Genomic DNA, 17,886 nt, shown 5'->3' with positions numbered 1-17,886 from the left:
GATCAACTATAAATCTCATAGCCTTTCTTTCTTCTCCATCAATATTAGTCAGTCCTTCAAAGTGCTTTTGACCCAGCTTAAGTCCTGTGCAAATTCATTGACCAACTGCAGCTAACTTTAAGCTAAATACAAACACAGTAGCAATTAGTAATTTGTTTTCAGGGACCTGAAGACTTTTTAGAGGTCAGATGAACTGGATCTGACTCCTATCCTTTTCTTAGTTGGACTTGTCCTTATTTCTTCCCTCTGTTTAGTTTTCATTTCTTCTCCTCCAGGCTCAAGTCCCAGATCCATTCCAGTGTGATGGTCTAGCTCATCTTCCATACTTCTAGAACAATTGGCTTTATGAATACAGCGTGGATCCAGCAGAACTGGTGTTCAGGTCCCAGCAAAGCCCCTTTCTGATGCCTGTTCTCAGGTTAATCTACAGCCACTTAGAAGTACAAGTCCTGTTCCATCCCAGTTCACAGCTGAAACTGGCCAACAAAACCCAGATCTCTGACAAATTACACTGCAAAGCAAAGCTCCACTGGAAGTGTTGCAACTGTGACTCTCCCAAGGAAAAAAATTAATTAAATTAAGAAGAGGGACCTCTCTGCCACAATGGTACCCCCTGCTAAATCCCATACTTGTAGTCCAAGTACTGGAGGTAGAGCTCCTCAACAGGGACAAAACAACCCAAAACTTCATCATCCTGAACAACTTGGGCTGAAATTTTTCAGAAAGATCTGCAACAAAACTATCAGACATCAAAAAAAAGTCATTGATTAACCCCCACCCAAAATTCATATGGAAAGGTAAGGTAAAGGAATAAAATTGTGACATTAAGTATTCAAAACCTGGGAATTTCCACAACTAATTTTACTTGCATAACTCTGTATGACAGTGACATAGCAGAAGTCACAGGATCAGGAGGAGGAAACAGTCCTGCAGCTCAGATGCTAAAGAAACCTCTTCCACCCATTCTCACCCCAACCTCCATCACTGTCTGTCCTACAAAATGAGCTTTTACAATAGGCAAAGAATGTGCTCCAGTATATAAAGACTACGTGATAAAGCATTTTTTTTCTAAAAGGAGTACAAAATGAGCTTTTACAATAGGCAAAGGATGTGTTCCAGTATATAAAGACTATGTGATAAAGCATTTTTTTCTTTAAAAGAGCCAAATTAACAATGAAACTCCTAACTACACACCTACAAATCTCTGTTAAACTTTGAGAAATATATTTGGGTCTTTCATGGCAGCATTATGTTATTATTGAAACAAACACAATGAAGAACCACTTACCCTCCAAGACACTGGTAATTATGCTGACTACACTTGCTGCCCTTTGTCTCTGAAGAGCCTCATTAAAGTACTCCACTGACCGATGAGGAGGTAAATGCATCATGCTGCTCTCATCATTTAGAGCTGGCTGCTCAAAGAAGTAAACATGATTAGGGAGATACCACAGGAATGAAATTAAGCAGGATGTGATGATGGGTAACTATGAAAGTTAATAGGAACAATGACACACAGCCAAATAAATGCACCTTTTTAGAAGACGTTATAGATGTTGAGGATGAAGGTCCTACTCTTCAGTAATAGTGCTGTGGTAAATTGATCCTGCAAGCATGTAATAGCAACTGGGCAAGCACAGACCTTAAAAATAAGTGTATGAAGAGAAATAGGCCTAGGAAATATTCAAGGGACTAATGGAATAGGAGAGAGATGAGGCATAAATGGTAGAAAATCATCTCTGTCCACTTGGGGAACTTACAGGCAAAGCTTCTGCATGATGCTAAAGATGCTATGAATGAGAAAAAAATCACAGGTACTGCAAAAAATGACCCCCTGGGACAGGGTTTGGGATAAAAAGACTCTTTGTTGACTTGTAATATCAGCACTAGGAACCTTTAAAACTATGTTAGTACAAATAGTGAATAGCAGAAACATCAGATTTGTAACAGGAACGCTGAAGTCTAGTTTTCAGGAACTCAGTAATAGCAGAAACATCAGATTTGTAACATGAATGCTGAAGTCTAGTTTTCAGGAACTCATCACAGTATTAAAAACCAGTTTCTACTGACAACTTATAAACTCCCCACATCAATATACTTCAGTCCACATCACTCTTTGCCATTACAATGAAACTCTTAAAAGAAAAACAATCACCCTGCCACAAACAGAGAAACCATAATAGGAAGTAAATATTTTAAATACTTTTTCCTTACCAGATCCCCCTTTCCCAAGTCTTCCATTACTGGTGGAAGCATTATTCCTTCCGAAGACACTGGCTCTTGACTGTGCACCCTGCTGCTTCCTCCTCCCACCCCTGAAACCACACCATGGGAGGTGTCCACGTTAGCCCACTTGCTGCTCTGCACACAGTTCGGGGTAGCAGGGTGGGGGCTGTGGCTCATTTGACTTTGCAAGCTGGAGCGTCTTCCCATCTGCATCCCCGACAGGGATCGACACCGAATTTTGTGTTGCCCAGAATTGTGGGTTTCCTCATCACCAAAATCCATTCTGGAATCAACTTCTATAGAAGGTATTTGGAAATTGAATACACTCCCATGGCTGGGTCTGCGTTTCGTCTGATTTGCCTTGGGACCATACACCAGGCTAAGGAGAGACTAAAAGCCCAGGGACAGCAATAGAGAGAGAACAGCATAATATCACAGAGAATTTTTGGGGAAGGAATAAATGTTTAGAGTGTCTTAACATTTCCTATTAACCATTGTATGTCCAAAACTCTGATTTAGATTTTACAGAAAGGATGATGCTTAGATTTCAAAAGGCAGATAAAAGAATCCTAGAAGCTCTAGTAGCTATTTTTGTGATAAGCTATGTATTTCTATTTTAAGCAATAAATTTTAACAGAATGATGGTATAAAAACTAACTTCTGATAGTCATGAACTTTTTTTTTATTTCTCAGTGTTACAGAAATTGCAATTTAACTATTATAACTTTCCTTCCATCCTTCATTTATATTTCCTTTTCAAATCAATGTTTACATCTAATTCTTCTTTATCCCAACAGGTTGTTTGCTTTAAAGACTGACCCTCTTTAATTGCTTTCAAGCAATTAATTTTAGTATTAAAATTGGAAAAGCTGTAAGAAACTCAAATTCAGACAATAGATTACCAACTTTCGTTGACTGTCTGTAAACTGTGGCTTGGGGAATTCTTCTTCTTCTTCATTATCTTCTATCCCCAAGGACTTATTTCTCATTTTTCTATTGCTTCTTTCTTTGATTTCTTTGGTAGACAGAGAAGCGGCTTCGAAGGAGCTAAGTGACAGGATATCAATTCCTTGAATAGCTAATGACTGAAATTAAAACAAGAACAGGGATGATATTTTTGCTGAATACTTTGAACAAAAGTCAAAAAAAACCCCAGTTCTTTGCACTATATTATTATTTTCCATTAACAATTTCTGTTCCACAAAACTCATTGAAAGTCTTCCAATATGTGATAATAATAAAAGAAAGAGAGGAGAATTCCCTGAACATATGGAGCACTGAACAATGTGCTGTTTGCAGTATGTTACACGATTGCATGCATTGGGCCTGCCAGAGGTGAAATAATCCCATTATAGCTTCTATTCCTCCATATGGCAGATTTGCTTACAATAAAAAATACTTAGCTTGAAAACAATGTTGTAGAATATATACTTTCCCTAAAATAAATGCTCAAACAGTATTAAAATTCTGTCTTTTCATTGAGTATCCTCTGGACTTTATTCACATTGTGGTTGACTTTCCTTCCCTCACTGAATTTAGGCCAATGTTTTCGAAACACAGGAATATCTTGCTCCAGAAGCATCTAAGCCATTTAAAACACCAAGAGACTTTTCATTCGACTACAACAGATTTTGGCTCAGATGTTAACACAATTGATTGGCAGAATTACTATGTATTTCTCTGCTCAGCAGCCCGCAATGACAATATAGAAGAAAAAAAATGGAAAGCAATTGCATTTTCTTCTGAAAGCTGCTGGTTGGTGGAATTTTACATTCTCCAGATTTTAAAATACTGTTTATCTTATAGTAACTTCAGGCTTTAATTCTTTTTCTCTATCACAAAAGTAACTGTTTCACAGGAAAAATATCCGGCTGAACAAGGAATTGTTCTGCAATTCTAGAAATCACTACTTCAACTAAGCTGTCACTTGCTCCTCTTTCCATGAGTGACTACTGTATACAGCTATACACAGGGAGTGATGTTTTTTCTTATGTTTGGATAGGGCTCTGAGCAACCTGGTCTAGTGGAAGGTGTCCCTGCCCATGGCAAAGAGGCTGGAACTAGATGATCTTTAAGGTCCCTTCTAACCCAAACCAATCTGTGATCCTATGTGACTGGTAACAGAACACTGAGACTAATGCTTGCAAGAGAATAATTTACGTACCTCTTGCTCCTTCTGTAATAATTCCATGGCTTCCCGAAATTTCCTTTCCTTTGCCTCTGTTTCAGCAATGGTGGCCTTGTTCTGGTCTTCGTATGCCATTGTTACTACAGCCAGAATCAAGTTGACTAGATAAAACGAGCCCAGAAAGATGACCATCATGAAGAAGATTACATATACCTTCCCAGAAGCTCTGAGGGTCTGTAAGCAACACACCCCAGAGATAAACATTATCATAAAAAGTACCAAACAGGCTTTCAATGTGTCTCTGAAATACTTTAGAAGCACTGAGTTTCCTAGACACAATGCTTTAAGAAGCTTAAATGAAAATATACCTTCCTTGGCCCTTCTTCCCCCTCTTCCTATGCCCTCACCTGTGAATCACTGACCATACACCCCATGAGAACAACTGAGGAGGCATTTTGATATTTTTGAAGGACAGTACAGAATCATTTTAGTGCTTTTTTTTAAGTCCCTAAGCCAGCAGGGTGATAGGGCTGAGAAGCACTTCAGCATCACTTTTCTAGGAGTCACAGCTTCTGGGAAGGGAGAAGGGAAGATGTGGGTCAGATAACTTGCAGCTATAGCTTCTAATTGAGGTTTGTTGTCCTCTCTATGCATTTTCTGCTTCAACTATTGAAGACCAGTTCTGAATTATGCACAAAGCTGGTACCTGTTGGTACAGACGCTCCCAGTAGTCCTGGGTCATCAGGCGGAATAAGGAAAGAAAAGCCCAGCCAAATGTATCAAAACTAGTGAAACCATAATCAGGATTTGGCCCAACCTTTCGGCATGTATAGCCTGGAGGACATGTCCTAGAAGTAATAATAAAAAATGGAACTCATAGTCATGCAGATTGCAAGAAAAACTTCTACTTATGTAAGTGTTCTGATTGTGATTTAGCTCTGCATTTCATTACATTGTAAACCAATCTTCTACTCCTGGTAATATTGGCTGGAAAGATGGGATGGAAAAAGCAGCACTCACACCCTAGCAACAAAGGAGGAAGACAGGCTGGAGCAGACCACCATTCCAGGACAGCTCCCTCATCACCAGTTCTTATCCCCTCCCCTCACTGCACAGCAGCCACATCTCCCTCCTTGCCCAAACCTGCCCTCCAAAACTCATTTTGTTTTTCCAATTTAATACTCATGAGCCTGCACAGAGAGAAGCAAGTCTGTCCTGTGCTATACTCCAGATCTTTCATGTTCTCTCATACATCCATGGGGAAGAGAAAGACAGCACTTCTGGAAAGGCTCAGAGGAATTTAGACTTGAGTAAACCAGCTGCAGGATCATACTTCATTCCCTACAAGTATTAAATTATCTGTTTACTATATTTTGTTTTCTGTGTTTCTGTTTCTGCATTCAATGAAAGCTTGGAATTTTTGTTTTTGTCTCACATGACTGAGCAAATATAGAAGCACTGAGGCAGAGAAAACTTCCAAAGAAGAAATACTCATAAGTGCACTTACCCAGCACCAGAACCACAGAGCAAAATATCTGAGGTGCCATTTTTCCTAGCAAAGTCAGCTGTAAAAAAAAAGAGGGGGGAAAAAATTAAACCCAAAGCACTTTCTAGCCTGAATCCTCTGTCCTTGAATGTGAGTAGTGATGATTAATCAGTGACCTGTAAGTGTGTGTGCACATGCATAGACAGGTTTCCCATGCTTACAGTAACTGCACCAGATTGCAGGATGTCCTGGCCTCATTTATAAACATGCATATGTGTATGCACAAATTCCAGACTGAAGACAGTCCTTAATAAAGGCTTTTTAAAAATATTATCACTTTGGCTACATCTGCATAAGGAAATGAAGAATTGGAGGGCATAGGCTCAAGCCTATCATGGAGTGGTTTGGGTTGAAAGAGACTGGAAAAAGCCCATCTAGTTCCAACCCTCTGCCATGGGCAGGGACACCTTCCACTAGACCTGGTTGCTCCAAGCCCCATCCAGCCTGGCCTTGTACATTTTCAGGGATGGGGCATCCACAACTTCACTGGGCAATGTGTGCCAGTGCCTTAACACTCTCTGAATAAATAATTTCTTCCTAACATCTAATCTAAATGTTAAACCAATCCATGGTTTGGTAAGCATTAGCACAACCTCTGGCACAGTTCTGGCCTGTAGAAATTATTCCTCTCCAGGACAGTGTGCTAACACCACTAGGAGAAGCACAGGCCAGTTCTTTTTCCCATGAGCAGTAAAAAAACAAAACCCCTATTTCGAGGTGAAAGAAAGAGTATTTGGCTGTGTGGCTATCCACCATAGCTGAGCCAAACAGCAGGTCTTAACCCTGCTTAGCTGAGAAATGCAGATTTATCTGTTAGCATGCTGGAGCTGTGCCCTTTTTGAACTCTTCCCCTATTTCTCTTAGCATTAGTTACTCCGATGCCTGAGCGAGCAGCAGAGTCATGGTAAAAGCTCTAGTGCTAATAGCTAATTATCTCCATTAAGATGTGGGTTTATTATCCCAGATATAAGAGAGGTCTCATGTCTTCCTGGTGCTTCTCAAACCTCAGCTGTGCTCATCAGGCAAGTCAGCAGGATTCAGAGCCAATAGGAATCTTTGGTATCAGCTGTACCATACCATGTAAATGCTCCATAAAGGAATGAGTCCCTATCTGGACTACTTTACAATGAAATTTTGTTCAGCTCAACTCCTGCCAACCGACAAAAAGATTTTTCTAAGATGTTTCAGTGATTAAACTTCAGAGAACCATAACAACATGCAGTTCTCTGTGTTGGAGATGGAACTTAACCACAAAATCAGGACTAAAGCAACCCATAAAAATCGTATGAAAATAATCTGATAGAAAGCTGGGCATACAGTCCTGTATGTGCTGAATGCTGTAGGAAAGCCATCTACTCTGCATGAAACTTGTTTGGGCCCTCTTATTCCTTTTGGTATAGGATTTGAACCAGACAAAGATTGTGAAGCAATGCAGAATTTTGATTACTTGAGCTCTACTTTCTCCAAACCACTGCCCTTTATACAGCTGCAATATTCTGCATTAAATAAATAATGAAGTGTAGGTGTTTTTGTTTCCTGTTTCTTCAGCACAGAAAATGATCATCTTGAGCCAAACTTTGTCACATCCATGGTCTCATGTGGGGTCTGGTTTCTTTGCAAATTTGCTTTCAGCTATGATTTTTAGAACATTCTGTACACGTAAATTACTTTCTTCTCCTGTGTGGTCTTTTGGTAGGAAGAATAAAAAAGGTTTTCCTCAAAAATCTTTTCTACAAACACTTTCTTCCCCTGGACTATGAAGTTATTGAAGAAATCCTGTCTGAACAAATATCCCACAGAGGGTGTACAAACAGCAATCCTGGGTGGCTTTTCATGTATTTCAATTGTCCCCCTGGGAGAATGCTTGTCTCCCTGTATAACTGCTGCTCTGGCTGAACTCGCCAGGGGAGATTTTCTTCAGTGATGAAACTTTCTTTGTATTTCTGGCATAGACATTGATTATTTTGAGTCTATTTTTTTCACGTATATTGAGGCTTCTCCTTTAGCACAAGGTTTTTCCTTTCTGAATTGCATCTTGCAGTTGTTCCTCTGAGGATGCTTTGATGTATTTTCAGATCTTTCCTTTATGGTTCCATCAGCAGCCTCAGTCAAGGTGTATACATGAAAGCTGTATATTGTATATATCATATATAAGACATACATATGCTGACAAGAAGAAACTAATTTGACTTTTAAACAAATTTCTCTGTTTCAAGCTGAAAGGTAGTTCTCACTGGGCACCAACTCTTCAGCATGTAGTAAAAGGTGAACTTGAGGGAATTACAACAGAGAATGAGCTAATGCGTATTTCAGTTATTGTCATATCATTCTGGGAAACAGAGCTGGATGTTACTGGAAAAACTGGGAGTGCTTTTTCCTATAATGAAGGGAAGGAGTGCATTCCTGGACGCCTGTGAGCTGCTCTGGCAAACTGAAGGCCATTATCATCAAAATAGCAATCAAAACATCAACATAATTCACAGCAGTGGTTCTACATGCATGCATAGGTGTCTATATTGTCATCTAAAAATGAATGAAGGAGAAAAATTACCTGAATCATTAAGAAACATTTCGTAAGTTTCCCATGTTCTATTACCCAAATCTGTATTGTTCCTCATACACTTTTGTCTGAGATTGCCCTTAAAAAGCTGGAGGCCTATGAGGGCAAAGACACTCAGGCAGAAAACAGTCAGGATCATCACATCAGCAAGTTTCTTAACAGACTGGATAAGTGCCCCTACAATGATCTTGAGTCCTAGAAAGACAATATAAAATGGAAAAACAAGATGAAAACCTGAGATACAGATGTCATACTTAATTAGAGTTATAACAGTGTATAAAAAACAAAGTACAAAATCTACTGGATAGTATATGGCAAATATATTTGCAATAAAAGTGTAGTTTAGATGAGTGTGACTAATACAGGAAACATCTTTTTTTCCTCATTTCATTGACTACAATTTTTCTGTGTTCCTTTAATCCCTGCAAGGTATTTGGGCAAGGATGAGGAACCAGAGCTAGTCAAGTTTCCTATATCCACAAAAAGTAATATGCATAATTCAAACGAAACTTCCAACAAAGCCTAGAAAGCAAAGATAGAGACAACTCACTGGCTCTTAATTTGTATTTAATGGTGAGAAAGAATCCACTAGCTTTATAACTAAGGGGAAAGTGCAAGGGAAATTGTTTTCCCTGGGATACAATCACGGAATCATTAAGGTTGGAAAAGACCTTTAAGATCATTGAGTCCAATCATTAAACTCACTCTGCCATGTTCACCACTGAACCATGTCCCCAAATGCCACATCCACATGTTTTTTGAATGCTTCCAGGGATGGTGATTCCACCACTTCCCTGGACAGTCTGTTCCACCCTATCAGTGAAGAAACTTTTCCTGATATCCAATCTAGACCTTCCCTGGCACAAGTTGATGATGTAAGATGATTAGTAGTAAGTCCCTTCAATCACCGGAGTTGTTTCTGTTGAACACACAGACCAGCTGTACTGACAAAAAGTGTTAACAGTATCTTTAAAAAGCACAATGAAAATAAACTACATGCAAATTGTTCCTAACACTTGATTTATTCTGTCTGGGACGGGTGAATTGAGAAACTCTTTGTGTCCACAAATTCAGCTGTGTCTGCAAGCCATGAAAGATACAGAAAATAATTTTCTAAAAAAGGAAAAAGCCAACATTTTGAATGAAGCAAAGGACGAGTTGTAAGTAGCAGAATATACTCAGCAAATAGGATTTCTTACCTGGGACTACTGAAATGGTTTTTAAAGCTCTCAAAACCCTGAAAGTCCGAAGGACTGACACGCTGCCCAAGTCACTAAATGCTCCCACGTACCTAGAATGTCAGGAATGTTATGTCAAGTGGTTGAACAGAGTAGACAGGGCAATTATTTTACAGCGGTCATTGTTGGATGCCAATCCCTCTAAGAGTATTATAAGTATTAAGATAATTATATACCAAGGATTCACCTGAAGACTTATAAAATTGAAAGCCATTTCTTGATTATTAGTGTTTCCGTCTGAGGCGGCTCTTGGTTTGTGCACAGCTGCTTTTGTGTCAGCATCTTAAAATGTCATTCATTTAAAATATCTCCAAAGACAACATTAAAAGTTATTAATTTCAGGCAGAAATGCTGGCTGAGCTGGTTTGATCTCCCTTCTATATCTGCATTTAACCAGTATAAAAGCTTGTTAATTACCTGAATATGAAATTCAATCTAGGATTTTTGGAGACAGAGCCCAAAGTTAATCCACTGTCCTAGCATCTATACTCATCACCCTAATTGCAAAGTTATGCTTGCATTCATAGCATCATTCTGTCTGTATTTATCAACCCAGTCATTGCATTTCACTGGTCTGAACCCATCCATTCACATACACTCACCATTGGGTCTATCTTGCTGTGCACACCTCTATTCCCTTCTTGAAAGACTAAACTGTTGTTGCAATATAGTGACTGATAAACAAGTGGAAAAGTCAATGTTCTTGACAGTTTCAGGTGCAATTGGTGCCCCATGGGTTGGTTTTTGTGCTGCAGACAGCCTTTTGCACCACAGCAGTGAGAGCTTCCAACACAGAGCACCAGGGCAGGTAATCCATATTTTATATGTTCCCACTTACGCCATAATGATAACGGTGAAATCCAACCAGTTCCAGGGATCACGAAGGAAAGTGAATTCGTTTAGACAGAATCCTCTTGCCAATATTTTTATCAACGATTCAAAAGTGTAAATGCCAGTGAAAGTATATCTAAAGAAAGGAGAAAAGTGCCAAAGGAAAAGAGCAATATTAGCACTTAACGGAAGAGATATGGTCAGACTATTTAAAGTCTAGGCCAGCAAACTGGTCCAATGCTGGACAGAAGTAACACAGACTGCTGTTGATTTCAGTGTATTGCATCAGTATCTGTCTCATATGGAATTGGAGACAGTAGCTGACTGCAACCCAGACATGGTTATTAATGTGCAACCTGTTACATGCTTTATTGGCATTCAACAATTTTGTTTTCAAAGTCTTTTTATGTGAGTAGCCAAAATCTCAGAAACACAAAATTCCTAGCTACTAGCTAAAAGAAGGATCAACATTTGTACCTTCCTCTGGTTTCCAGTGGCTGAGTGAACATATGATATTCTCTGTATTATTTACTTTGGGCACACAGCATCCATTTCTGCGCAGAATATTTAAAACACTTAGAGGAATACAAGAGTAGAGGATTTTCAATTTAAGATGGCAATTATTCTTATTAATGGAAAATTATCAGTAAAAGCTCTTCTGGACTTAACTGAGTGCACTTATCATTTCAATAAGGCAGCAATCTCCCTAGAGAATTCAAAAGGCATTCATCTGGTAGTCAGCAAATGCACTAAGAAACTCTACGGATGTAGTGCTTCCCTTTTCATTTGGAAAGAAGTATTCTGAAATTATTCTTGAAATACATTTGAACAGTAGTTGATGCCAACAGCACATGCAACTCTGATCTAACCTTTAATGGTCTCACAGGTAGAGAAGTATCCCAGCATCTTCTGGGAGATATGGATATTACAGAATCACAGAATCAGTTAGGTTGGAAGGGACCATAGCCTCCCTACTTGAGCTGGGCCATCCTAGAGCACATGGCTCAGAATTGTGTCCAGACAGTTCTTGAATACCTCCAGTGATGGAGAATCCATGACCTCTCTGGGCAACCTGTTCCAGTGCTCAGTGACTCACAGTAATGAAGTTCTTCCTCATATTCAGGTGGAACTTCCTGTGCATTAGTTTTTGCCCATTACCACTTGTTTTATTGGTTTCCACAAGTGAGAAGAGTCTGGCTCCTTCATCTTGGCACTTCCTGTTCATGTACTTGAATATATTAATGAGGTCCCGTCTCAGTCATCTCTTCCTGAGAATGAACAGGCGTGGCTCCCTCAGCTTTTCCTCATAAGTACTCCAGTCCCTTCAGCATCTTCGTTGCCCTCTACTGAAGGGCATGTCTCTCTGGGGGCTCCATGTCCCTCTTGTACTGAGGAGTCCAGAACTGGACACAATACTCCAGGTGTGGCCTCACAGGGGCTGAATAGAGAGGCAGGATGACCTCCCTCTATCTGCTGGAAATGCTCTTCTTAATGCATCCCAGGATTCCATTGGCCTTCTTAGCCACAAGGGCACACTGTTGGTTCATAGACAGCCTGTTGTCTGCTAGGATACCCAGGTCCTTCACAGAGCTGCTCTCCAGCAGGTCAGTGCCCATCCTGTACTGCTGCTTGGGGTTATTCCTCCTCAGGTGTAGGACCCTGCACTTGCCTTTGTTGAATTTCAGTTGGTTCGACTTTGTTCATATCTCCAACCTGTCAAGGTCCCTCTGAAGGGCAGCACAGCCCTCTGAGGTATCAGTCACTCCTCCCAGTTTTGTATCATCAGCAAACTTGCTGAGAAGGCAACTCTGTCCCCTCGTCCAAGTCACTGATGAGTAAGTTCAACAAAACTGGGCCCAGTATGGAACCCTGGGGGACACCACTACTAACAGGCCTCCAACTAGACTCTGCCACTGATCACAACTGTCTGGGATTTGCCACTCAGCCAGGTCCCAATGCACTTTACTGTCTGCTCATCCAACCCACACTTCTTAAGTTTTCCAATGAGGATGCTGTGGGACACAGTGTCAAAAGCCTTGCTGAAGTTAAGGTAGACAATGCCTGCTGCTCTCCCTTCATCCATCCAGGGAGTTTTCATCATGGAAAGCAATCAGGTGGGTCAAACATGACCTAGCTTTAGTGAACAAAAATACACCCTCACATAAAAAAAATGATTAAGTAAAACAAAAAAACAAAAAACAAAAAACAAAAAAAAAAAAAAAACAAAACAAAAAAAAAAAAGCAGCAACTTTCCTTTTAAATCTCCCACAAACTATCTTGAGTGAAGGTGGCAAATAAAGTCTCAGTAATTCAATATAACTACAGAATTAAAAAATATACATACCCACAGATACTTACTCAACATACTTGTTCCATGAAGGAGATGAAGAAGGCTTCGAGGACTCAGTCCGAGCCATGAATACACAATTAGTTATAATGGTGCACATGATAAACCAAGTGAATAATGTAAATCATGGGAGTGAAGGCAAATATTACAACACTGACTCAGAAATGTAAGTAGATTTCCTATCAGTCACAGTAGTAGTATCTGGATTTGAGCTCAAAGTACATGTAAGAAGAGCATGCACAGATATTCACCGATTTTGAGTCATGTTAGACAACAACACACTACTGTTGTTATTCATGGATTTCTGCATGGACTAGAGATCTGCTGCTCTGTGCATTGTAAGCCTCATAAAAGGGCCTTCAACCACTATATGAGTGGGAGAGGGGAGATGCAATTTTAATTTCATAGTATAGCATGAAAGTTAAAAACTTGCCCAAGGTCACACAGGTGGAGCCCAAACCTGACTCTAAACTGGCAAAGCTGTTCTCTTCTGAAGGGACAGCATGAAGTCTGCCAGGATACTTTTAGATTCTCAAAAGACTCTAGAAGACCATGTTTAGTCAATCCTTGGGGCTGTCCAGCTGCTCTCTGAGACCTGCTGGCTATCGGGTATGTATGGGAACTTGGGCAGCTGCCTCTTGTGTAGGCATCTAAGCTCAAGCACCTGGCTCTGGAACTGAATCTCATGCCTTGTGTCATACCACAAGTTTTGGCAAACCAGAAGGTAGGAGTGCATGGAAAAGACATCTAGCTTTTCCATTATCCATCCTCTCCATCCCCACAAAAAAAAAAGGCTTTAGCTCTAGGCATGGTCAAGCTGTCACAAGGATGTGGACCTTCAAAATGTCAAGAGTAGCCAACTTCTGCCCAGGGAAAACCTCAGATGAGAGGCACCACTCTTCCAGGGAAGTCTGTATGGTACTATAATGGCAATGTTGGACTCATTGGAGATACCTCACCACCGAAGAGCCAGGAGATGGCTGGTAATCTGAAATCCACACTGGGACACCACAGACTCTGGGTCTGATTCAGCCCTGAGCAACAGCATTATTGCTGCTCAGATCTCATTCCCCAGTGCCAAACTGGAGCAATACACTAGTGATTTTCATCCCTTAAATTTGAAGTATGAGGTGGAATCTATATTTAACTTTATATTCCAAAAGCGTTCCCTGCAAGAGGAGCCCTGGAAATATTTGCATTTATGTACCATAGGTGTATTTTTTTGAATCTTATTTCCTAAAGAATCCAAGCTTGCACAATTTTTCTTCCTATGAGTTTTCCTACGTGTGCCTGCCTATCTCAGCCTTTTCACTTAAAAATGGGCAATGGTTGATCAGCTTTGACATGTGAGTTGAATTTAAGCCCTACATTTGGGTAAATAGAAGATGAGAAAGAAGATACAGATCTTATTAATCTTCTTGCTGGGAAAGACTCTAGCATGAGGTACTTGATTATGAGACATCAAGGAATCAATATTAGAGTTCATTCTCAAAGCATCAATCTGTAGAGAATCAGGTTAAATAAGCCAAATACTCACAAAACTATTTTTTTCTAAGTGGCACAATAGCACCAAAACACTAATAATATCTAAGGTGATTCATAATTAGAGACAATCTGTAGTGAGGAAAAGACCAGACTCATTATATGCTCTAAAATACAAAAGCACAGAATTATGTAGGGGTTTATAATCAAAAAGAGCAAATAAAGCCAACAAAAGGATATGAATGTATTAAAATTTTAATTGCTGTTCTTCGTATTAGATGGAAAGGACTGAGGATCCACAGGGCACGTGTGGCAGTAAATCTGAAGATTGTTTTCTGCTTGTTTAGCACTATGAAAATCTTTTAAAAAATAAACAAACAAGAATTTTTCAGGCGTTGAACAGAGAACATATTTTTGTGCTATATCGTGTTGTGTCAGTCATAGGCAAAAAGTTGAATTTCACTTTAATCTGTTTGGTTAACTGGAAAGACTCTGAATGACTTTGCTATCCTTTCACCAGAAACTGATGAAAAAGGTAATACCCATTAACTCTCAGGCCACAAAAACTTCCTTAGCATGAACTTCTTTTTTAAACCTTAGTATTTGCAAAGAGCTGTGCACAGAACTAATCTTGTTTATGACCATTCTCTTAATCTCTAATTGAGTCAAGATATACAGAGGTGGAAAGAACTGCAGCCTTTTTCATTATTTGACATAGCTCTTAGACTGTAGCAAATGGTTCAAAGTTTTAACCATTTCTCAGGTAATAAGCATAATTTCCGATTGATTAGTTCCCATTCCTCCATTCATTAACGAAAATCAGTCTTCAATATGTCACAACTAGAACATAGAGCTTGAATAAGTAGTTTTTAAGGATTCATCAGCAAGTGGTTTAAAATAATTTTCATACTTAGCTAGCTTTTATTGTATATGTAAGTAAAACATGAGGATTGAGATAAAGTGGAACACGTTTAAAAGTACAGAAATTAAGAAAATACACAAAATTACTATAATTTCTTGCAGATCTTATTCAAACCCCCCTTTGTTTCCTTGATAAATTTCATTTTTTCTGCTCCTATTCCAATTCATATGTTAATCAATTTCACATTATTGACTTCCTATAATTAAAAATTCAGACTGTCACTCAATTGTGTCAACTGCACACATTATTTTATCTAGAAAGGCATGATCATTCTTCTAAAGGGATGTAAACAAAACTCTTTGATCATTCACAGAAACTTCTCTTGGCAGTGCAATAAATTAAGTTAAATTCAATTAAATTAAAATCCAAGCATTTTTGTTGGCTCTAACCTTATGATCTTTGTAGTATGGATCGAGATCCTCCAGTGGTTCCCCAATGAGCTCTGGAGGAGGGTTTCCATAGAGAGCTGGTAACTTCTGGAAAGCTTTTAGGTCAAGTTGAGGACGTGGTTTTTCCTCAGGTTTCTGCTCTATAGTATTTCTTCGACAATCCTTCTTAGCAGCAATGCTCTTTTTGATAGCAGCCAAGGATTCCTGAGTGAACTTACGGAAGTTGTTGGTACCAGGTAGTAAGAATTCAGCCATTTTTCGTTCTTCTCTTTCTGTCACTAATTCTGTCCAAATAATAGAAAAAAGTAGCAAGGAAATAACTCCAAAACTTTCAAGTTATCAAAATTAAACAACTGGCTGCCCATGCATGGCTAATAAAATCAACTTTCTGAGCCATCAACTTCTAAAAAAGAAAAAAAAAATATTATCAATATCTTTTCCTAAGGTATTGATGAGATGTCATCAGGTTTCTAAGGTGAGATGTTTGTTCAGTGTATTTTCTGTAATTATATGTATCTGACAGGATGTGAGTAGACCTCTATAAACTTAGAAGTGTATTTAGAGTGTCTCATTTAAGATACCTATTATAGTAAACACTCTTGAGCTGTTGTTCAGAAAAACCCTGAGGTATTGGTTTAGCCCAGTATTTGGAAATGGGACAGTAAAAACCATCAAACTGTATACGCATCAATATGTGAAAGCTGACATCAACAGGAAGACCAAGTGTTAAATTAACTAGTGCAGACAGAAATACTCAGATGGAAAATCCATCTTGGTGGAGTCAACACAGAAACAAGCAGTGTCCAAGCATCAGAAGATTTAACTCATGACCCATAGAATCAGCACTGACTGACACGGTGGACAGAAATTCTTGATCTTGCAAAATTAGTATTTTATGTCTGCTTGTCAGAACAAAAAAAGTGAAATTATACTAGAAAAATACTTGCATTTTTAATAAAGGAAATTTGATCAGTTTTGGGACAGAATCCATCCACTAAACCTTACCTGGGTCCATGCTTTGGCAGTAGAGTGACTCCAACCTTCTACCTTAACACGGTGAAAAGCTCCAAAACAAGCTCATGAAGTGCACATGGATTAACAGTGGGAAAAACTGAAAACACTATACAGAGTAAGGTGATCCAAACTTGCATCCTTGTGCTAAATGCACTCAACATCTCCATAAGGAGATTCCTCTGAGATACTTTCTTTGATCATGACCTCTGGGAAGACATTATTTATTCAGTACGGAGTCATGGAGCTCCTGAGCCAGTGCAGTCCCATCTGCAGACTGTGCAATGATCCCACCTGGTCAAGGACTCTGCCTGGGATGAATCACTGCTGAGTCTGCACAGAAGATCACATTAGAGGCACACAGTTGGGTTTTTCCATTCAGAATCTGCCACCACCACTTCAAGTGTCCCTCAAAGCTGACTCCATAACTATCAGTCAGATCTTAATCTTGTAAAGCTTAAGCTGTCCTCCTGCCACATAACCTGTTCTTCCACCTTTCCTTTCTAGAAAGACTACATGCAACAGCTCAGGAAAACGTAATCTGAATCAAGAGGTTTTGTTTTACTAAAAATAATTTGACTGCCTGTGTGCTGACTGCCTGTATCTTCCCCTGCCATGCAATGCCTCTTCATTTCTCCCCAGATACAACATTTCAGTTGACCTCACATTGCTGAGCTGTAGGAAACCATTGCTGTGAGAACAACAGCTGGAGGCCAGTGACAAACTAACTGCAGTGAAATCACCTCATTTTTGCAGTCTGCTTGCCTCTCCCATTAAAGCAGCACACAAAATTATGAATATGAAATGTAATGCTTGCTTCCAGCACAAATTAACATCATTTCAGGAAGAGAAATAGGACATTCAGGCAAGAATAGTCATTATTTTACACTTCTAAAGATCAGGTTAACAGTCTGGAAGCTGTGCACAGTATTTGAGCAAAAATGAAAACTGTAACATCCACTTGCAAGTTTTCAAGTCTTCATCTAGACAAAGTGGTGTTTGTTTTGTTGATGCTCATAGTAATTTAGATGTTGTGGTATCAGTAATGAGAGCTGTCAATGATGCACGAAATGATGCAATTTCTGTGCAATGCACGGAGGGAATACAATAATTACTTTATTCTGCTTTGTGCCAGATCATCTGAACATATCCATCCCTCCACTTCCATAAAGTTTACCTGATCTCCAAAGTTCACCATTAAAATTC

General features: G+C 39.3%; 1 protein-coding gene across 1 annotated transcript in view; it reads right to left on the bottom strand.

Annotated features, from left to right (window-relative positions):
- The window catches only part of LOC103798157 (sodium channel protein type 5 subunit alpha-like), a gene marked incomplete at its 3' end in the record, with an annotated part of 34,546 nt that extends 18,622 nt beyond the window's left edge, over positions 1-15,924 (bottom strand). The window contains exons 1-11 of the mRNA XM_009070404.1: positions 15,670-15,924; positions 14,599-14,717; positions 12,888-12,995; positions 10,537-10,665; positions 9,660-9,751; positions 8,452-8,655; positions 5,862-5,919; positions 5,061-5,202; positions 4,391-4,588; positions 3,129-3,311; positions 1,289-1,415 (exon numbers count right to left, since the gene is read on the bottom strand). Coding sequence (XP_009068652.1) covers positions 1,289-1,415; positions 3,129-3,311; positions 4,391-4,588; positions 5,061-5,202; positions 5,862-5,919; positions 8,452-8,655; positions 9,660-9,751; positions 10,537-10,665; positions 12,888-12,995; positions 14,599-14,717; positions 15,670-15,924 — 1,615 coding nt within the window. The remainder of the gene's footprint in view (positions 1-1,288; positions 1,416-3,128; positions 3,312-4,390; positions 4,589-5,060; positions 5,203-5,861; positions 5,920-8,451; positions 8,656-9,659; positions 9,752-10,536; positions 10,666-12,887; positions 12,996-14,598; positions 14,718-15,669) is intronic.
- Positions 15,925-17,886: the final 1,962 nt, after the last annotated feature.

The sequence above is a fragment of the Acanthisitta chloris genome, unplaced genomic scaffold, assembly GCF_000695815.1.
Source record: "Acanthisitta chloris isolate BGI_N310 unplaced genomic scaffold, ASM69581v1 scaffold2022, whole genome shotgun sequence".
NCBI lineage: Eukaryota > Metazoa > Chordata > Aves > Passeriformes > Acanthisittidae > Acanthisitta > Acanthisitta chloris.
This window is presented reverse-complemented; position numbering and strand designations above follow the sequence as displayed.